This window comes from Metopolophium dirhodum, chromosome 2 (assembly GCF_019925205.1).
Source record: "Metopolophium dirhodum isolate CAU chromosome 2, ASM1992520v1, whole genome shotgun sequence".
Taxonomy (NCBI): Eukaryota; Metazoa; Arthropoda; class Insecta; order Hemiptera; family Aphididae; genus Metopolophium; species Metopolophium dirhodum.
This window is the reverse complement of record NC_083561.1, coordinates 4,218,335-4,242,948: the sequence shown is the minus strand read 5'-3', so window position 1 is coordinate 4,242,948 and position 24,614 is coordinate 4,218,335. Positions and strand designations below refer to the sequence as shown.

General features: G+C 30.3%; 1 protein-coding gene across 1 annotated transcript; it reads right to left on the bottom strand.

Moving 5' to 3' along the window:
- Window positions 1–1,238: 1,238 nt before the first annotated feature.
- On the bottom strand, window positions 1,239–19,527 carry LOC132939544 (uncharacterized). Its single transcript, XM_061006770.1, has 6 exons — window positions 19,127–19,527; window positions 13,675–13,873; window positions 13,167–13,485; window positions 8,278–8,723; window positions 4,962–5,634; window positions 1,239–3,073 (listed from the first exon to the last, which is right to left on the bottom strand). Exons 2-6 carry the CDS (start codon window positions 13,859–13,861, stop codon window positions 2,632–2,634), a joined length of 2,067 nt encoding a protein of 688 aa, XP_060862753.1. The 5' UTR covers window positions 13,862–13,873; window positions 19,127–19,527; the 3' UTR covers window positions 1,239–2,631.
- Between the last annotated feature and the right edge of the window lie 5,087 nt (window positions 19,528–24,614).

Sequence of the window (24,614 nt, the reverse complement as noted above, 5' to 3'; positions counted from 1 at the left end):
TCTACATCGTCAAGGTCTCTTCTCTACATCGTGGTTTGGACGACCGGCATCGTCGTCCAAACAATATTCGTATTACGCATGTATAAGCGTCGCGCTGCAATCGTGTGCGTGCGGGTACGTTTATTGTTGCTGCGATGTCATACCATACGGGTTTGGACGACCGGCAGCGTCGTCCACACAGTAAAATATTTATATATTACTATATTGGGTAATTTATTTTTAAAATTAAGAGGATGTCAGCGCACTATTTGTTTTCTCTCTTTGACCCTCGCGCAACATGGACAAAACGCATTTGCGCAGAATCGTTTTTTCTATGTTTTCGAGTAATCTTAGAGTAAAATCACCCATTACAAAAAAGATAATAATATTTTAGAGGGAATGACATATCGATTTTAGATTTTATTGTTATTTGACTTTGTATTTGAGTTTCAAAATAAATAAAAAAATGTTGTACATTTAAATGATGTTTAAGTTGTTTTGAAACAATATTTAGAGAAATCGATATAACATCCCTCAAAAATATTATTCTCTATCTTTTTTGTAATGAGTGATTTTACTCTAGGATTACTTAAAAACATAGAAAAAACGATTTTGCGCAAATGCGTTTTGTCCATGTTGCGCGTGGGCCAGAGAGAGAAAACCAATAGTGCGCTGACATCCTCTTAACAGCGGCGTCGGTTGCTAATCGCTATTATTATTATTATTTTAATTTCCATTTTCTACTGCGACCTGCGACTATATAAAAAGTAAAATGCACGATAAAATAGATCTATTTTGTCATGGTAAGATTTATATTTTCGTATATTTAAATAATTTGTTATACCTATGGCTAGCGCTATTATATTTAAAGTCGCACCCCAACCACCAGCACCCACGAGCCGACACTGAGTAATAGATACCCAGTGTTACAAGGTTTGTTCAGACTAGGTTTGTTCTAACTATATTACAACTCAAGTCAATAATTATATAGTCGTTAAATCTGTAAAAATTGATTTATACACTCGACAATACGCAAAAAAGCGTTACATTTGTATCACCTTTTTGACTTAATTCCTAATTGAATATAGTCATATAGACACTATTTTGCCTAACCTAACCTAACTTAACCTATATAGTATATACACTGTTTGTGTGTGATTCATGACATTTTGATATTATATCTTCAAGGCCGCAATTGGAATAAATTTTCGAGAGGGGTTTAAAACTAAATTATATATTTTCATAATATAAAAACCAACTAAAAAAGAAATGTATGTATATTATAATCTTTATCAGTATCTTTTAAAAAATTGGATCAAGATGGTACTTTAAAGAGGTCATTTTTCGATTTTCTCAATAGTTATATTTAATGCCACGGGAAAAACCACCGACAAATTACGAAAAACCGCTAAAAATGAGATTTTAATTTCTAACGCTTTGTTTATCACCATAGAAACGAATACATATTATGCATTGACCCATTTGTAACCTACTGTACAACAGAGCGACATCCACGTGCCCACTTTTTTTTAAATTTGTTTTGTACTTATGATTATTTAATAATTAAAAACTCAAACATTTTATATCTTCTTATAAACATGGTATTTTTATTTAATAAAGAGTAAATGGGTGGTGTGGGGGGCTTTGCCCCTCGCAGCTCTGTTTTCTGAAAATTATCTGGACCCTCCCCATGACAAATTCCTAAATACGCCACTGCTGCTGAGAATCTGAATTTGTATTCCGGGCAACGTAAAAGTTAAGATAAGTTTTGAACACCGTACACCAACTATTAAAATAATAACGAATTGATTAAAGTTTGAGTCATATAGAGTCAGTACATTTAACGGGCAACGAAGTGCACGGGATCAGCTAGTATACACGGCTGGGCATTAACGAGTTAAAAAGTTAAAGTTAAGTTAAAAAGTTAATTTTATTCTAACTTTTTAACTTAACTGTTAACTTACTAAATTTTTAATTAACGTAAAATTACCGAATTAATTTTTCATTTTAAGAAGTAAGTTAAGTTTGTTTTTAATTTTATCATATTTCACTATTTCAGTCTATTTAGTTTTCATGTCAAAAAATATTTACCGTGAAATGTTTTAAGTTAAAAATTTATATCATTCGAATAGGTGAGGTTGGTTTGGGTTCTCCCTTGGCGGGATCAACCTAGAAACCTCAGAGGAGCTTGCAGGTCTTAGCTAGTGTTTTATGAAACCACGGCTAGTTGTTGGGAGACAAGCAAGACATGCAATCTCAATAAATATTATACAAATTGCAAAATGTAATCAGACACCTGTTTGAGTTGTAACCGTCGAGAAACATTAAGTGGACATTTGATAGTGTCAACTTCATGGCTATATGGAGATATATTAATTTCTCTTGAAATCCAATGTACTGTACATCTTCTATGGTAAATTGCAGACCATGCGTATTATATTATTATACACCTACTCCGTATTTTGGGACTTAATGAAGTAATGTGTATTATGTTATCTCATAATAAATAATTATAATATCTTATAGTTATATAAAAATAGGAATATAAGTTCGAATCTAGAATATTATGTCATAGAATGAGGATTTTTGGCCTCCCAATCATAATTTGTATGCACTCGTCAAGTCGGAGCGGTACATTCGCAACTGCTGCCGCTAACTGCCAGAAGGATTCCGATTTTTTTTCACGCAATAACAATGCTTTTTTAACCTCCAGTCGTCCGTGCAAAAGCTCTGGAACCCGTACATGTTAATGCGACTTATGTCGCCGAGCATGCCGAACGCGCCACTGCCACTGTCTTCCTGGCCGACGGTCACTTCAAACATGCTCCGGCCCGGTAACGTTTCCACAACCAACAAGTACTCGCGGCGACCGTTTACCCGGTTCACCCTGGTCCGTGCTGACACGGTTTTTCTCAGCGACAAGTAGGAGCAAGCGTACCCCTGGTGCACCGCTGTTTGGTACTTGGTTAGTAGCGTATTCAACTGCCGCACAACGTACTCCCCACCGTCCATTGCTGTCCTGCTACGCCGGTCCAATTCTTCGTACTCGTCGCACGTGCACCAATGCGGCGCGATGCCCGCTTGTTCGCACGACCTGTTTGGTAATATAACTATTATTAGTAAAAACAGTGTTATTATAGGCATAGCCTGGTTTATGTAGGTATATTATATAATATTGTTTGTATTACCTATTAATATGAAGTGTGTTAAAATGTGTATGAAAAGTTATCAAGTAGGTTTTGATTATCGTAGATTTGTAATTTATATGATTATATAATTTTAGTAATATGGGGTATGAGGGACAAAGCCCCACACGGCTTTGTGAAACATTTACAATTATAGCACTCCACGTTTTAGAGATCTAGTTGCACCAGCGATCAATGAGTGGATATTTCAAGTATATTCTGTACATATTTGTGATCATGCCTATACAGGGTAGGTACCTAAATATTCATAGTTACAAGCTCGCATTTTATATTTTTATAGAATTATCAACGCAACAAAATATTAATTTTGTGAACTTTTTAAATTATTATTATAATTTAAATATAATAAAATACATAAACTACCGGGTGATTCTTTTATCAAACAACACTCATTATTTCAAAAAGTGTAAATTTTTTTGAAAATATTTTTTTACATAGTTTCAAGTCGATTTTAAAACAACGTTTTTATTTGAAAGTTGTATTTTTAAATATTTTTTAAGTTTTTTACTTTTTTGAATGACTACATAATAGGGTTTTAATTTTATATTCCAAAACAGAAGATTTTTTTTAGTTTTTTGATACATGAATATCGAATTTGGGGCGAGTAGTTAATGAGTTATAAGTATTTAAAGTTTAGATGAGCGGAGTGGGGTGGTACGGGGTTACCCCGTGAAATGTTTGTCCACTTCGCTCATAAAAACTTTGAATATTTATAACTCATAAACTACTCACTCCAAATTCAATTTTCATGTATCGAAATACTAAGAAAAATATTCTGCTTTGGAATATAAAATTAAGACCCTATGTTGTCATTCAAAAAAGTAAAAAGTAAAAAAATTATAAGGATAAAAAATACTTAAAAATATAATTTTTTAATGAAAACATTGTTTTATAAGCGACTTTAAACTATGTAAAAAAATATTTGCAAAAAAATCTATACTTTTGGAAATAATGAGTGTTGTTTGATAAATGAATCACCCGGTATATTATTAAAATTTATAATCTTCATTTTCAGATTTCAGTTTTCATTCTTCAATGCCAATAATAGTATAATTGTATCAAGTGCGTATTGTGTTCTCCTAGTGCTTCCTCCATCGATGAAGGTTGAGGATGTTTCTTGCGTTGACGCATATAGCGGGCAGTCTAAGACTACGTGTTTGATTGAGAGCGGTTCATTGCATTGGCTACAGAGAACGTAAGTCTCTTACACGGTCGTATAAACAGTGTTATCTCTTCATAATTATTAAATTACTACACACTTTTGAATTAATGTACCTACCTATATAATATTATGAATGTTTAATATTATACAACATAATATAATGTATATTTTAAATTGTGATCACATTTTGTGATATTTATTTTATTGATGACAATAGAAAGTTTTTTTTACTTTAGATAATAATATGTTTGTTCATGAGTACTACGATAGTTCCAAAAAGCGAAAAATATTCACCCAGTACCTAAAGTCAAATTTTAATTTTGTGTGTAGAATGTTGGATTTTAGCATGCGAAATTCGGTTTTAGTGTGAAAAATTCATACCTACTTTAAAAATATAAAATTGATGGTGTTTCCCTATAATAATAGTTAGACGTAAAAATCAAGGGGAGTTAAATTAGAACTTGGAGTTGCCAAAGACCCTTTTACATCCCCTGACCCCCTATAGTTACACCATTGAGTACAGCCGGTATAGTTTCATACTTTCATAGTAAGGTATTTAGCACTCCCCTCTGGTTCTATATTACATGATATACAAAATACAAATATACAATAACCTGTTGGCATCGGCCAGGTGGAACAGGCTGCGGCAAGTTGGACAGCCGTCGGCCACGGTAGCCTGTAGACTGATGTTGTTGTCATCGTCGGCGTGCTGCTGAAACAACAATTGCTTGAGCGTTAGGTGCAGATCGAACGGCGACGTCAACCGGTGTTTGTTGGCTGCCAGAGCCACGAAGTGGTCGGGTCGCGCGGCCACATAACCGGGTGGCAGGCGCGCATAGAACGCGGGCATCCGGTCCTCGAGCCAGCCGACGCGCGTCTGGCGTATCGCCCCGAACCGGAGCCCGTGATCACTAAGCACCACGGTTACGGCGTTGTCCAGCAACCGGCCGTTCAGCAACTTGGACAACGCGCCGGCCGTCCGCTGATCCATGGCCGACGGCGCGTTTACGTCGTTGTGACTGAACGTATTCAGCCAGAACACGGCAAAGTAACCGTGGTTTCTGTGTAACCGCACGAAGTCCTCCACGTAACTGTACACTCGGTCAGGCGCGGACCGCGGGCCAAGGCAGAAGTTCATACCATCGAACTTGACTATCGGCAAGTAACGCTCGGCCGCCAGCATGTACGGCCGCGAGTAGTAGTCGGTCGGCGCGTTCCGGAATCCGTATTTTCCGAAGTTGTAAGTGCCCATGCTGGGTTCGTCTTCCACGTACGCTGTAACGTAACCTGCAGGGACATGTGCACGACGGTTATATTATGTATCATGTATTAAATCATTTTATGTATAAATAATGTACTATAATCTTAATTATAGGTATATGGATATTTTAAATTATTATGGTATAATTGGTAGGTATTTTGTTTTATATTTATAGTACCCAACTATTATTATCACATTATCATGCCCAAAGCCCGAATACATCTGTAGGTATATAGGACAGTTATTGAAACAAACAATTAAATAATAATATTAGTATCTAGGTATTTGAAGATTTTAAATATGTGATGTCGAAATGTGATGTGTGGTGTATCAAACGACAATATTTCATAAACATATTATCAGATCAAAATGGCTAAGTATAAATTGAAAACAGGACAGTCTGACAGTCATTAAAGCAAAAAAAAAAAAATGATATTTGCTCTCTATTTTAGTCTTATCTTTATGACAATTCAATAAGCGATGAGCAACTTCGACCCACACACACCCTAAACATAGTAATCATATACACTAACATGTAGCTGTATTGCTCGAGGATTAATTAGATTGATATTGGGAATCCACACCTACGGTGGATCTTTATTACTATAAATAACTTATTTTTACGTGTAACCAATTGCAAGTAGAAATATACAAATATAGGGTTACAATTGTAATATTATTAATAGCGGATAAGTCACTCTAAAATCACAACCTAATTACCTAAATAACCTATACAAATAACAAAATATTATATTCGTAAGTCAAATAAAATACATGTGTGACTGTATGTGTGAGCCACTCTATATAGAGACCTATAGGGGTTGAAATACGAAGCTAAACACAAACCTTCCCCGAGTCTAAAGGAATCTATTGATAAAACTTTTATTTAAAACGTTAAAATAGTTTTTGAGGCGATAAATAATAGGTAATGGTAAAAGAAAGATAGAAAGATTGATTTTTATACATATGTAGATAATAATGGCTTTATACTGAATATATTAGTTTATTAGTAAAAAATAATAATTATAATTAACCACGAATGTCATAAATTATGAGAGTGCTAAGAACACCCAAGCCTCTGCACCAAAATACTCCAATGCTTATGATCTATTTTTTAATGCACGCCAGACATACAATATTTAAGAAAATTTGCCATTTGGTACGGTTGTGTACTATCGTACTGATACTATAAAAACATTTTAAAACTGAAAAAACGCCAAATAGTGAAAAATGCATACTTGCGTTGGTTATTTAAATAACACAAAGGTGTATCAATACATCATGCATGAGACGTTATCTTTCAAAAATAAACGCATATATTTGAAAACATATAATTAATGACAAAAAAGAATTTACAGAAATGCTGATACTTACAGATTAAGAAACGTGAGAATCAAGTTAAGGACAAAGTATTAGTCGATGACTATTATATGATATATTATTACAGGAATAGGTAGGTACATGAAAACCTCCGGACAGGAACAATATCTAATCGTTTACTGCTAATCGTATATGGAATATCCATTGAATACTAGGTAGATATAGATCCATTTTAACATTTTAATAGAGGCAATAACCGGAAGGTGGACGTCCTGAGTCCGGACATAATTTGAATGATGTGAGACATGCTATGAATGATAAAAAGGCGTGTTTGAATAGAATATCTAAACTTGGATATTAGACAACTTACTGTCGAATAAAATAACGTTACGAAATACATGGGTGTAGAAAAATTATGTCTATATTAAATCTACTCAAGCCTCAATTTCATAACAACAATCATTACGGAAATTACGGCAAGGCTGGGCAAGTTAATGATTTTTTTTAACTCAGTTAAGTTAAGTTAATATGCATCAATAACAAAAAGTTAAAAGTTAATTTAACTAAAGGTTAACTTAGTTAAGTTAAAAGTTAATACACGCTTTTTTTAATTTGTTTATACAAGGTTAGCGTACTTAATTTTTTTCCAACTCAAATCTAAATTTTAGACTATAATTGTTCTGAAAAAGTTGATGCATGGTTTAAATATACAAGGTTATTGCACATAGCCCATATTGCTATCAAACAAAAATAAAATGGTAGCGTAAGAGTACGGTCCATATCATAGTATAGCCAGTCTGTCAGCATATAGGTTGTCCCCTTACGCATTTTATATCCGAATTTTAAATTGGTAACATCAACATAAACATATCCGTTAAGTAATTTTCAGTAAAAAATGAGGGTTTTCATTAAAAAACAGAAGTTTGTATCGCCAAAGAAAATTCCTTAAGTAATAAGTAGTACAAAAAAATTGTCTTTGAGTATCTATATTTGAAAATTCCAAAATTCAGAATTTGAATAAATTTGTTATTAAAGGAAAAATGGGAGTGAGCATCCTTGGTGAATCACCTTGTAATATAAACGATAACATTTTCAATTTTCGTAAGCAGAAACAAAATGTGTGAGCTATCCTATAGCGACATATGAGGGTTAAAAAAAGAAGCTAATACCGTCCCCGAGTCTTAAGGAATCTATTAATATAGCTTTTACCTCAATCGGTCAAGTCTGAACAGTTATACACGATCACAACATACGTAGGTTGATATAATTATAAGTTATAACTATATAAAGGTATTACGTAGGTATATAATATATATTATGTTATAACTTATAGTTATATAGCTACTTACCTCGTTCTTTGAAATCTTTCCACAGAAATGGACATTCGTCCATCTCGTCGTTGGGACTCTTCCAACACCGTTTAGTCATTTGATTTACAAACATGCCAGTTAAAATAGGAACTACGTTGGGAAACGTATTGTCGGCGACTTTAGTGTACCCCTCAAGTGACACAAATCCATGCGTTTCCAACAATCGATATGTTATAGGCATTGCTCGTATAAGATTTAAGCGAGACAATGAGTCAATGGATATTATTAGCACGCTGGGCTTGTCTGGGATTTCTGCGTTTCGAAATCGCCTCTGACCTTTATCGATCACCATTGCATGAATATCTTTATAAACTTTCGATTTTAATTTATCACCATTTGGTCTCAATTCACATGTTACCATCATGTATTCGACTGACTTGGGAATTATTTCTGAATCGTTGATGGGATTACATTTTGGCTCAACTCTAAAAGATACGATAAAATGTTAGTTAAAAAGTTTAATTAAAAGTTAAAACCTAGAGTGATGTCCTCTTGGACATTACTGCAGACGCATTCGTTGTCTCACATAATATATATACAACATACTAAATGTATGTTTCCAAACTTACGTTTATATTGAGTAAGTAGTATAGTTTTGTTGTTATTGGTATTGGATTATTAGAATAAACTTATACCTATACCATCAAACTCAAACTAAATTTTATGATTACGTTACCCATGCTCTTGTTGGCTTATTCGATATTTTAATTTTAAAGCTAATTTATTATAAGTATAGATACCTACAATACAACAATTTTAATACACTATAATTACCTAAAATTCACATTAAAACTAAAATATCGAAAAAACCGACGAGAACACATCTCGTCCATTAAATATAACTCATGTAAGATTTATCTTATTATTTTTAAATACATTGAGTGATTCATTTAACGTACGACACTTAGGGCCAGTTGTACCGTATAGGTATATGGTTAAACTTCAATTACGCTTAATCAGCTGATAAGTGATAACAGATATTTAACCGGGCAAATTCGGCCGATTAAACTCCGGTTAACTTTAATCGGAGATAGTACAACTGGCCCTTATTATTTCAAAACGTATATTAATGTTTTTGAAAATATTTTTTTATATGGTTTCCAGGAAATACAAAATAACTATCGACATGATACTGTACAAGTATATAGTGCATATCAGGCATAGTTTACCTTATTTTAAATTTTCAATCCTAAGCTATAAAAGTTGAACATTTTATAAATGTTGTCAAAATTCCAACTTTAAATTCTCATACACATTTATGGAAAAAAAAAACTAAAAAAATTGAAAATTTAAGATGTCCGTTAACAACTCAAAACGTATCAAAATATTTTCAATATTTTATGGTGTATAGAAAATGAACATATACGTTAATACCTAAACATTCAGTCAAATTTTCATGTAATTATAGTTATTCGATTTTGAATTACAACAAAATAAGAAAATCGCTACATGAGAAATCGAGTGAATATTCAATGTTGTAAAAATATGAACCTCAAACGCTTATAAAAATTTAATTTGACTTTCTTATGTACATTTTTTTTTTGATAAAGGTTGACAAATTTATAAATATAAATTCTCTCTGCGCTTTTGAAAACTATTGGGAATATTAAATATTGACCTCCAAAATGCACCAACTGGATTCACTTTCTCATCGAACAAGATACTGTTAGGGAAAATCGAAGCAGTGTATTACTGCCCAAATGGCGATGACAGACACAAAAATAAAAATTTAAAAAAACACATATCATTGTAAAATCATCATATTCATCTCCGCTCAGAATCTAAAATGCTTACTTAGATAATTTTGTTAAAATATGTTCTATGTATGCCGGCATGCAGCATTTTTCCTTGAACTTTATGACGTATATACTTATATTAACAAATATTTTCTATCAACTCCCGTCAAGCTGTATCATACAAAAATAATATGTCAAATAATAAAATCTGGACATTATAGTTTAGTAATTACAAGATTTACTTTTATTTATTTATTTTTTTTTTTTGGGTAACCCGCGGCAACATAGGCCATTGGGTGTGGGGGAGGGCACTGTAGGTTTTTAAATTGGGTAGGTTGGTACACGTGTGTGTTTTTGGCAGAATTTCTAATGGGGCACCCATAGGTTTCTGCCGTGCCCCGGGTGGGGGGATGGCGGCACTTGTTCTCCGGACTCCGTGACTTGCCCGAAGAAAAATGCCGCCTGCGGTCAAGGTATCGAACTCGGGTCGGCTGCGTCGCAGCCGACGCCTTAGTCCGCTCGGCCACTCCGTCCCCCCACTTTTATTTTTTATGTAAAATATTATGGTCTTGAATTTTAATATTTTACGTAATTTGCAATGTCATCACTTGAGTTTTTTTATTATATGCAACAATGTAGGCACAACATATATTATGTTTATAAATATATGATATATGCATTTATTATTTGTACTTATGTTTAGTTAAACATTACATTTTACTGGCCAGTACGCAAATTGTAATAAGTATACTTACGTGTAATTTTCCAATATTACGATGACACAATATTTATGACTCATTCAAATGAATCTAATATCCAGTAAATAAGTTATGATTATGTTTCGCAATTTTAAACAACGATTAAATACACATTTGTACAATTATAGTTTACCTAATTAATTTTGACGCAATCTTATATTGTTTCAAAATCATTAGTCATCACTAATTGCAATTCCAACAATTAAACCATACCTACTATTATCCCTATATAAAATAATTTTATTCAAAACCATTGCAAATTTATATAATATTTATCATAGAATTAATAAAATTGGTATTTAGTAGGTACACCTAAGCATAGAGTAGTAACGTATAGTATACGCAATAGGGCTGCAACTCGATTGAGCATAGATGAGTCCAGTGTTGGGAAAAGATAACCGAAAAATCATCTGGATAAGATAACAGATAATTCATTCAAAATGTATCTAGATAAGATAAAATATAACATCATTTTTTTTTATCTAGATAAAGATAAAAATACACATACATTTATCTAGATAAAAATATAGATAATTTTTTTTTAAATTATATTATAAATAATGTAATTTATTAGTAATTACTAATTAGATAATATTTATTAATAAATAAATCCTCAATGTAATTTCTCAACTAAAATAATATACAATTTAAATTTTTAATACAACTTGAATACAAATAAAATAACAAAATAAAAATATTATTATTATTATATTAATTATCTAGATCAATTCCCACAGATAACCATTACATTTATCTAGATGAGATAATTAGATGATTTAATTATTTTTATCTAGATAATATAATTAAAGAAATAATTTTATCTAGATGATTCCCAACACTGCAGATGACAGATGCAATCAAATAATAGGAATAAAAAAAAATCCCAAAATACGAGCATAGAAATACGGTGCAAGTGTGCAACGTTGCGTTTTTCTCTATTTTTTGTAGATTAAAATAAATTATTATAGGTAAGTTAAATTAAGCTTAAAAGAATTTTTTTGAAAAATTCTGTTTATCGTTAATTTGTAAATTATATAAAAATAAATATTATTTATACCTATTATATTTTATAGGCATGAGAAACTTTAAAATCAATACAACGTTCCTCATAACTTGTTATAATAGAAAGTTATAAATATTAAAGATTGATAAGCACAGTTATTTTATGAGCGTTTGAAGTTTTACAAAATGTATCAAAATCACGAACATTTCCAAATAATTTTGAGTTAGAAATTCATAAAAATATTTATTTCAATATTTAAGATTTGAAAATGTATTACAGGATTCATCATAAGTTTTTCTACATTTAACAAAACAATAAGTTTACCGGAAAACCACATTAGGAACATTTAAGTTTTTCTACATTGCAGGATACTCCGATTTATCATCGAACGATTTTCTGATTTTGTGTTTTGTCAAACAGCTCGAAAATGTAATACAAAGTTCCTCATTAGTTGTTATTTAAGTGGTTCAGAATTATTAATGATACGTAGATACGGTTTTTTTTTAAACATTTAAAGTCAAAATGTTGTCAACATTCATCAAAATCACAAAAATTTGTTTGTACTTAAAAATGTAGAAAATTTTCAATTTGTATAGCAAACGATTGAAAGTTTATAACAAAGTTTCTCATAAGTAGTTCATACTGTAGCTATAAAATCTAAATAATATATGAACACAGTTCCGTTGTATAGATTTTTAGGTTCAAAATTGGATGAAATTAGATATTATTAATTTAAATGAATTATAAAAAATGTAGATGTTTTGTTGTGATTTAAAAACATAATTCGTGGGTACTTTTTAAAGTATATAATTATATTTTATGCACACAAATACACAATGACATTTTCAAATGCAATGTTTCTTTCAAAAACGAATTCAACCTACTGTATTACCACTATATATTTTAGTATAATATAGGCTAACAGACTGTCTTCACTAGGAATCGTTTTTCATATACAATATCATTAAATTCAAATTGAATCATCCATTACAGTGATTCACTTGACACGCTAAACTTATTTATTAAAATATTAATAGAAACTATAGTTTTACACATTTATAAAACACGTATTAATTTTCAAACGTAAAATGTTTATTAAAAAAAAAATTTTATATCTTAAAATAATTTTTAAAATACCTTCTTAATATGATCAGGGTCAGTGGGTTCGCACAAATACTCTTCCAATCATTAAGGGTAATATGAAAACATATCTCTATTATCTATATAATAATTATTAATTAATAATTCACCCGTGCAGGATCCCCCAAAAATAGCCAATCAGCACTGAACTATGACGAATTGTTTTCTTCGTTTTAAATTATAATTACTTATTATATTGTTTAAGATCAATAATAAAAATGTAATACTTACTTATAACGATCGTCATCTTTTGGATTATTTTTGAATTTTAGTTCATTTCTAACGATTGACGAATAACAACAATTTACAATTGATTTTGAAATTTGTGAGTGAAGTCCATAGTTAATTTTGAAAGTGTAAGACCATTTGTTTACATCAAGGATTACGCTGGTTAGTGGCAATGTTGAAAAGCACTTTGGAGAATTGGTTTTTTTAATAAAACTTTTAATTGTCTTGTCGTAGGCACTTATGTTAGGTATTCGACAATTATCATTCCATACAACATACCCCTCTTTCACGTTATCATCAATTTTTGTTAATAATGTTGTGTCTATAAATTAACATAAATTAAATTATTTGAATAGCTTATATAAACATCAAAATATAAAGTAATTATTGGGCTATATATTTTTTTACTAAATTCCTAATATGTCAATAATAATAATTAAAAAAATAAATGTATGTATCCTGTTTATAAATAAATATCTCTAGTATAATATGTTTACAAAATGTATATTACTATTTTCAGATGTGATGACTTTGTTGTAATATGAATGGTACTCGGCAGAATGGTAATCTATCGAGTTTTCAATTTCATAATTTTTATCACTACAATATAACAGTAACAAAGTTATCATAAAAACCACATAGAGAACGATTTTGTTGGCATCGTTTGTACCCTTCTTCACATTTTTGTTTTCAGTCATAATTTAAGTTTTCTGCAAAAACAGTATACACAATTAAAGATCATGTACCTAATTTGTTCAAGGTAAAATGTTTTCAATAAATATTCACTATCGCTGTGTGGCGTGTGGGATTTTTGATGCCCGTACATCATAATTTAAGCTTACGGGATTAGTAGACTAGACTAGACTAGTCTATTGGCGGTGTGGCAGGGCGTCGGCATGGACAAGGGTGGGTGACGAGTGACTATAAGTAGATACCTATCTACTATAGTTGGGGTCGTATGTATCTATATATTATATAATATAGTAGTAGGGTAAACGATGCAGTGTACTATAAAACAATATATATGTATATAAAATATACAATACAATCATCATGCACACGCATATTGTCATTTTAGGAAGTGATTGGGCTGGCCAGCGTGTTAGTACCTACTAATAAAAATTATGTGGGCCGTGGGGCATCATGATTTATAAATATTTACCACGCTACTGTAGTGTAAACAATAATTAGTTTTTTATACAGTGCTATTTTATTGAATTAATAATTAATAGTATTATTTAGTTTAGGTATTTTAAAATAATGAATACACATATTATATGTAATCTAGCTATGAACTATGACGTTAACGAGATAGTAACTTAAAGTTAATGATTTAAGTTTTAATTAAAAGAATTGTCAATTTGTAATTTTTAATAAACTTAATATAAACATTGGTATGTGATTTTTGAGTTTTCAGAATTTTCCTATACTCGAGAAATTGATATGATTAATATTGACTTCAAATTTTTTTAATTTAGCATCTAGATACCTAGTTATTTGAATAACCACTTAATCTGTTCAATCATTTTATTTTATACAATCTATTAATCTTTTCTTAAGGAAAAACATTAATACTAATTACTAACATACTCAAGACATTTACTTTAAAAAAATTTCAAGTGGTTATAACATTTGAATTGTAGCCTGTATACGTACCGGATACTCCGGTACACAATATAATAGTAATCATTTTTAATCTTCTGCTTTGAGTGAGTTATATTATGTACTTGTATGCGCGTTATTGCATGTCAGTAATATACTGAGATAAGGACCATAAGGTCTGGTTATAATATGATTTATCATGGTGTTATTTCGAGTAACAATTATTTTAAATTATAATGAATTAGTAAATAAATGCGATGGATGCGATATTTATTGAATTTGTTATCATTGTACCAATAATACTCAAGTTTTAATTTAATATTTAAAGAAATAAAGGCTAGACATATTTAAATGTAAAAAATGTATCATAAGTTATTGAAATATGTAATAGGTACAGATATTTATAGCGCCGTGGAGTAAGGCCTAGAGTAAAAACATAAAATAACTTTAAAATATTTAATATAAACTATAGTCTATAGGTCCTAAAATAACCAAAAAAATATAAATTTACTGTAATGTCATTATACATTTTTTCTTAAACTCTAAAAACTTATTTTCTTGAAGAACAGAAAAAAAACCAATAACTAATATGGTTATTTTGCAAATATATTATACATACTATTATGAATTTGTATATTATACAAATGCTATGAAATTATAAGTAGTTTTAGTTATAAACTTATTAAACTTATAATATATTAAATAAACTAAGGCCACAATTCTGTGTCAATTTTAATGAAAATTAATTTTTGATTATTGCTTTAAACAAATATGTATGTGCCTATATGTCCTATAGACTATTGTATTAAATATTAATGGATACATAGAATAAATAAATTATATAATCATCGATAATATACTAATTTAATAGACTTCAGTAAATACTAAATAATAATTGAAGCATCTAAGAAGTAAGAACATTTACAAAAAAAAACCCGAGGAACTCGCTCGTAACCTAACCTTCATAGTAAGACATGTCAAATGTACCTTGTCACTGAGTAGATTACTATAACAGTATAACAGATTTCTTAAATTTGAATTCAAACATTAACTCGAAATGCATAAGAAAGTATGAAACACGATGCATTCTGAGCGAAGACGGAAAATAGCACAAGAAGAGACAAATTGAAACAGTATATTTATTTTAATTTTATATATATTATACATGATAATAAAATTACATAATAATATAGTGCAGTAAGTGTGATCTCAATTAGGTATATTTGTTTTATCGTCCATATACGCACATACATATTATGTATTGTGTACTTTCATAATATTTTTAACGAAGAAAAATCACCGAGTACATTTATTATTTTATCAAACAGACCTATATTCACTTCCTTTAACGATAAAATAATAATAAAAAAAAAATATATTTTGTATAAGTATAATTTGACTATAATAAGTATAATTTAATATTTATGTCATAATTGACGTATTAAATAAACTATACATTAGTCATTAATACACCTTGATCTTCGACACTAAAGGTAGAAAATATAAATTAATGTATGGCTATATACATATAAATTATTTTATTACGACAGGATAACATGTATCTATATATTATAGAAAGCTATATTTTATTTAATATTTTGAGTGAATAATATAAATACCTACATAATATTATAATAGGCTTAAAAACTTATGACTATATTAGGAGCATGCTATCCGCATATACGTTGTCTCCGTCTTACAAACACATAACAGCAAATTGTACGTTCTAAATTATCCATTTAACTCTGTTATATTTAACATTATAGTGAACTAATGTATTGTACAATTTAGAAGTAAGAATGTTGTCAAGTTAATCTCAAACGTTTTTTTATATTTTAATTTTAAAGCTAGTTATAATCATTTTAAAATGCTCATAATTCGCCTTAAAATTAAAATATACAAAAAAAACCTATGCAATTTACTAAATAATATTCTTACTTTTAAATTTTATAATAATAGAATATGTATAATAGGTTACAACTTACAATAGGTCAATTCACTCTAATATTAAACATAACAGAGTATCAGACTACACTGTCTACACTGCAGAGTTAAATGGATTATTCAGAACGTACAAATTGCAATGTTACGCCTTTGTAAGACGAATAGTGATGTGCCACTAAGAATATTCCCCAATGTCTCAGGATGCTCCGTTAAAAACATTCAATATCTCATTTCTATTCGATTTTATTTATTAAAAATTAATTAAATTTAAACATGTAGACAGTATAAATAATTGTAGATAATAATTAGAGCCCGGATTTATATGCATTTAAAAGTGTCAAATATGATACGCAAGAAAAAAGTGGCTAAATATGCAATTATATGCCATATTATGTTATACATTATTGAATACGATTTTTTAAAAAAAACCACACTTTTACACCAAATACAAGATATTTTATCAGATTGAAAAAAATATTTATAAAATTAAAATTTTAATACTTTAAAAATCAAAATGCAATATTTTATACTATCCATTTTTTCATATTACAGATTGTTTAAAATACAATGTCTAAAACTCTAAAAATACTAAAAACAAACAATCAAAATATAAAAAAACTAAAATTATTTGTAAATATAATAGTTATAGCAAAAAAAGTTGTAAATTGAGTTACTGCCTTATTTGTTGAGCAATTCGAAGTAACAACATATAGTATGCCGGAACGTGTGTGTACCTATGTGATTTATTGTTGTTAATGTCTTATTATTATACGCGCTCCGATTTCATGAAGTATTGCATACATGACAATATTTTTTTCTCCTTTAAAATTACTAAAATGTATTTATCTTAAATTAAAATAGGTAATTTACTAAAGTCATTAAACATGCATGTTATACGCCTTTATATATATGGGGGACGGAATAGCCTAGCGGACTAAGGCGTCGGTTGTGACGCACACCGGCGCTGGTTCAAACCTCGGTTCACGGGCGTCATTTTTCTTTGGGGAAGTCACAGTGTCCGGAGAGAAGTGCCGTGATCCCCCACCCGGGAATGGCAGATACCCAATGGGTGCCCAATAAAAAATCTACCAAAAACTACACACATGTGTTACACCTACAGTTCCCTCCCCTACAAACAAAAACAAACAGCGAATGGCCATAGTTGCCGGGCTTCACGATCAAAAAAAAAAAAGTTTATGCATTTATGAACAAATATACAAAATATGCAATATACAATTTGGTGTAATATGAACCGTGGACATTTTTAAAACCCTCTATAGACGTGCATACACTTAGTACAAATATGCAAACGCATATAATTTCGGGCTCTAGTAATAATAAAGAAATTATTTAAAATCCAATCTTTACACTGACAACTGAAATTTAAGTATATAACTTAGTTAAGTTAAGTTTATTCTCCTGTAGACTGTAATATTTTTGGATACAAAATATTTGTCATTTGGATCATTTACCTAAAGTTTAATTTAACACTGAACATTTGATCAATATTTAAAAACTTAATACATTCCAGAGAATTGCACATCACTAGACGGATACAACATAATATGTCGGTATAGCGTCCTCTTAAGTTCAATAAATGAATTTAAAAAATGGTTATTTACTTAAAAATATAGGAAGTATAGGTACAGTGAAATTCATGAAAATAGATAATCTAAACTATAAACATACAATTTTAAGTTTATTTCAAAATAGTAGTTAGGCATGTAGTTGGTAATTACTAAATACTAATTACTAATTATAAATTTATTTGAATATTATTATTTGAATATTTTGAAAAAATTGTTTATCCTACGAAGGTAAGTACTAATGTACTATTATAGATATTGATTAATTTTCATTTTACTATTTATACCCAAGTTGTGTTGACTATATTTTGTTTCATATTATACCGTTCTATACAGTTTTTTTTAAATTGATCAACAATTTAGTTAAGTAGGCGGCTAGGTAGGTACATGCTCACCCGCGGGGAGGTCGGGATGCCCTCCCCCACTATTTCAGTTAATATGAATTGTCTTATCACTTGTAAAAAAAAAAAATAGTGCCAATGTGCTGTATTATTGGAGATTTTCGACCCCCCTCCCCCTAAGCCCTTGTTTAAATTTATGCTGGTGCCCTTGGGCCTTGGGTAGGTATACACTATATCAATGGATTACACATATAGTACAATATTACACATTTTAGGCAAAATAACAAATATAAAGCACCTATTTTATATTTTATAATTGATAAATAATAAATGATACATTTTGGAACTAGCCAGCTGGGGCCTTGCGCCCTTATACCTGGTTGGAGATTCTAAAATTAACTATAGTTAAGCGATCTCCTTTCGTTGCGCTAATGTATACTTTTAATGTATTTAATCTATAAAATATGTGCTTTTATGCAATATTACTTACTCGTTGTATTCGTATTAAAATTATAAATAGACCATTAGTACAATAATAATATTAATAAAAGAATATAAATGTAAAGAAATTTACACACGCACACACATAAAAATTTAAATTAACACTATATGATTCTTTTTCTCAAATATTTTACCGTTAACATTAATAATTGTATTTTTATTTAAGGTAACTAATATCAATGAAGAAAGATGAATCAAAAAATATATTATGTATTCCAGTACATTGCACCAATACTATTATATAACTACGTGTTTTTATATCATATGTTATGTACAAAATATGAGTGTGTATAATATAATAATCATGCCATTATAATATCGTCGTAATAGTAAAGATAAAATAGGAGTATAGAATAAGGTCCGAACTGCGGAATTAACGACTGGCGTGTCTGCGCAGTATTGGCGCATTGAGCCATATTATTAATATTTCCACCGCGGCACCGCCACCGCAATGCACAGCTGCAACATTAGTATCACGCTTATCATCATTATTCGTACGATACCAAAATCGTGCAACGGCAATGATGAAAATAACCCGCGCACAATATCATATTATTATAACACATGCGACATGCCCGACGGACCGATTTTCGAAACACGCGTACAGAAATAAAATTATACAGCATGCACTATAATTGTATATTATATTAAGTATAATAAGCACAAAATGTCAAATTTACAGTCCTGCGTTGCAATCGTTCGTTTCCACTTCTCGCCATGGCTATATCGGGGTGGTGAACTGTGGTAAACGATTATTAAATACCTATTATAATAATATGATGTCGCTAATAACATTATGATAGTATACCATAAAGGAGCACACAACACAAAAAAAAATGTTCTTAAGAGGACGTCACCGCACAATTTGTTTTCTCTCTGGTCCTGCACGCGCAGCATAGACAAAACGCATTAACGCAGAACCATTTTTTCTATGTTTTTAAGTAATTTTTGAGTAAAGCCACCCATTACCAAAAAGATAGAGAATAATATTTGTAAGGGGATGACATATCGATTTTAAATTGTATTGTTATTTGACTTTGAATTTGACTTTCAAAATAAACAAACATTTTTTGTAAATTTAAATTATGTTTAAATTGTTTTGAGACAATATTTAGACAGATAGATATGTCATTCCCTCAAAAATATTATTCTCTATCTTTTTTTTAATGGGTGATTTTATTCTAAGATTACTTAAAAACATAAAAAAAATAATTCTGCGTAAATGCGTTTTGTCTGTGTTGTGCATGGGCCAGAAATCCTTTTAAAATTATTATTAAATGCTAATTCATTGTAGTCAGAACTTCAACTACTAAGAACGATATGGTCAAAATCCTGTAGCTCCGCTGTACAGTAGGTTATAAGGGAGTCACTCAGTTACTGTAATGGATGGTGTTAAATTTGAATTCAATAATATAATATTATTATTGTATACGAAAAACGATTCTGAGCCGAGACGGTTTGTCAACCAAGGATATATTATATTATATTTATATTATTATTGTTAATACTGTAGCTGTTAAATTGAGTTAATATTATTTGTATATGATATATACTTTAGAAGTTTCAAGCACCCACAAATAATATTTTTAAATTATAACACACAACTAAAATCGTCCTTCTTCGTTTAAAAATCTAATTTCATCCAAACTTGAACTTAAAATAACTATAAAAAATTTGTTTATATATTTTTTTAGATTTATTGGTCACAGTATCAACTACTTACATGGAACCTTTATAAATTGAATACTTTATAAATTTTGAACTGCAAAATAATTTGTACATTTTCAATATTATAAATATTAAATGTTGTCAAAAATTAAACTTTTAAATACTTATAAAAAAAATCTTGCATAATATGTATTTTTAATGTTTTTAAACTTATATTGTAACAATGTGTGAGGATCCTTGTATTACATTTTCAAGCATTTTAACCCAATGAATACAATTTTATTGACATTTATAGAAGAAAAAAAACTAAAAAAATGGAAAATTGAATATGTCCGAAATAAGAAAATCACTCCATGAGAAATCTAGTGAATATCCAATGTTGTAAAAATTCGAACTTCAGACGCTCATAAAAAATTATTATGGACTTACGTTCAACTTTTATTTTAACTTCCAATAACTACAACTTGCGTAGAACCTTATATTACATTTTCAAGGTTTTTTCCAAGAACGTTAATGGTATTATCAACATTTGTTGCGCCCTTAGATCTACCTGTCAATTTCGCTCATTGACATTACCTAAAATAATGTATTTATACAATTATTATAAAATAAATTAAATAACTGCCCTGCTCAATCACACGCGCGCTAGTACGCTACACTGCTACAGTATCGACGTGATATTTAATTTATTGGGGAAAACAATACATTTTTAGAAATAATTGGACAGACTCTAACAGTCAAAAAATTATTAATTTTTCGTGTGGTTAAGCACAAAAAAAATTAAGAAAAAAGTATTTGCAACATATTGTTGTAACATGATGAGGATAACGCAATTTTACCTGTTTCCGAAAATCGAGACATTAATCTGTTGATAACATTGAACGATGGTTTCATACAATCGGGATACTAAATTCCGTAGCTATAAATAAGCCGTTTGCCTATTACTTTTGTTGTTTCGGTAGTAACATTTCATCATGTCGATGTACTCATGTAGGTACTGAGAAATTATGAGTCATTTTTAAATGTTTAACAAAATAGGTACAAAACAAAAAAGTTATAGCTAAAGACGACAGTACGACACTACGACTATAATACGTCCGACATTAATAGCTATAAAGGAAGATCACAAGTGAATAATTTTAATTATAATTTATAAAACTTGAAAACCGAGATATGCCATATGCGTAAATATTATTTTTTTTTTTAAAATAATGGCGTTTATTGAGGATTTACAATCTGTACATTATATACAATAAATAAATATGATAAGGTATAATAAATAATATAAAACAATGGCTTTGAGTAACGTGTAGGGAGGCTCGCAGTCGAGTCGCCATTTTACAATGAAATTACATTTTTGTGAGTAATATAAATGTATTTTATTGGTTAAGAAGATCTCTGCACCAGTTACGTTTGAGACGTCTTCTGGGGTTGTCAGGAAGAGTTTTTGAGGCCAATTGAGAGATGAGGTAGTTGGGGTTCATATGGAGTTTCTCATGAAACCTTTTGTAGAAATTGGTGACTGTATCATGGATGGTTTTGATTTGAAGGTCATCATGAAGTAATTTGTTCGTTACGTACCAGGGAGCTTTAGCAATGATACGGAGACAGATTGATTGAAAAGCTTGAATCGTTTGAGTATTGGATTTTTTGGCTGGGCCCCAGAGTATGATGCCATATGTCCAGATGGGACGGAGGAGAAATTTGTATATAATAATTTTGTTTTGGATATTGATGTTGGATCTTAGTAATAGGGCCTGAGTAGGTGAAGTCTGCTGTTTAACTTTTTTCGTTTGTCCATGAGATGAGGACCCCAGGTAAGTCTTCGGTCCAGTGTGAGACCGAGATATTTAACTTGGGTACAGTGCGGAATAGTAGAGTTGTTCAAAGAGATCGGCGGGCAGTCTCGGGGTCTTAGAGAAAAGGTAATATGCGTTGATTTGGTTTCGTTGATTTTGATCCCCCATTTGTTGAACCAAGACATAAGGGTGTTTAGGTGGGCTTGGATTTGTTGATTGGCAACGGCAGGGTCTGCATTTGAGGCTAGTATGGCTGTGTCGTCTGCGTAAGTTCCGATGAGAGTGAACTGGGATATCCGCAGTGTAGAAAATATATAGAAATGGGGCAATATCGCTGCCTTGAGGTACGCCTGCTAAAACACTATGTTGGGTTGAAAGTTTGGCGTTGATTTTGACTTTGAACGATCTGTTTTCAAGGTACGATTTTAGGAGTAGATAGTAAGGGGCTGGGAATATTTTTTTGAGTTTGAACAGTAATCCTCGGTGCCAAACGGTGTCGAAAGCTTTCGCAACGTCTAGAAAAACTCCCGAACAGTATTTTTTTGTTTCAAGTGCCGAGGAGATGAAATCGGTTACGCGGTGTAGTTGATGGGAAGTTGAATGGCTGGAACGGAATCCGAACTGAATGTCAGGCAGAATATTTTCATTTTGTACTATTGGCATTAGCCTTTTTAGAACTATTTTTTCAAACATTGCGTAAATATTATTATTATAAATTACATTTAACTGTAAGATAAAATTATAGACCAGGGCTAGTTATGCGATTTCGTAATTTTAGGTTCGCTTCATGATAATTAAAATACTTAAAAATAGGTAACCAGTTTCACTGTTCAGTAAACGATAATGCACAGCTATTGTTATTTCTATTAAAAACAAAACTTTAATTAGGTTGTGTATTAATTTTGTCAAATTGAAATAGATATTTTATTATTGAAATGAAAAAACAATTATTTTTTTTGGAATTATGATAAAATTTGACATACAAAATATCAGCTATAAAAATTTAAATTTTAGATTCTGAGCGAAGCAATGAATGTATTGATTTTACAATGATGTGTGTTTTTTTTTTTTTTTTTTTTTGTGTCGGTCATCACCTTTTAGGACAGTAAAAGTGCTTGGATTTTCTTCAACAGTAACTTTTCTGATAGGAAAGTGAATCTAATTGGTACTTTGGGGGGTCAAAAGTAAAAATTTACAATAGTTTTCAAAAGTGACGTGAAAACCAAAAGAAAAATTAAGGAAAAACGGGAATTTTTACGCAAAATCTGTTTTCGAGAAAATCGATTTTGGTTTTTGGTGTAACTCTAAAACAAATGACCGTATAGGGACATGAAATTTCACTGAATGTTTATATTAGCATTTTCTATACACCATAAAATGTTGACTCTTTTTGAGCGGTTTACGGACATTGTCAGTTTTCAATTTTTTTAGTTTTTTTTTCTATAAATATCAATAAAAAATTTTTTGTTGGGTAAAAAGCGTGAAAATTTAATATAAGGCTCCTGATATATCGTTCTAATAGCAGTTGAAAAATATTAAAAATACATAGGCACAATTTTTTTTTATAAGCATTTAAAGTTCAAATTTTGACAACATTTATTAATTATTTTGTAGTTAAAAATGTATAAAATGTTCAACTTTTATGGCTAAGGATTTAAAATTTAAAACAAGGCTCCGCGTAAATAGGTTATTTATAAATTACTTTATTCACAATAATATCATCAAATATACTTGGTAATATCATAGGCTGACTGACCGTTTTCGCTCAGAATCGTTTTTCTTATACAATGATATTATATCATTGAATTCAAATGTAACACCATCCATTACAGTGACCCACTTGTAACCTACTGTACATCAGAGCGACATCCACTTCTCCACCTTTTTTAATCTTATAACTGAAGTCTGAAAGCCTTCAATAATAATTAGATATTTAGATTATAAAAAAAAAATCAGCGTTCCAATTTTTAATTAAAGCTTGCGATTTGTAATTTGCCAATGCTGTATGCA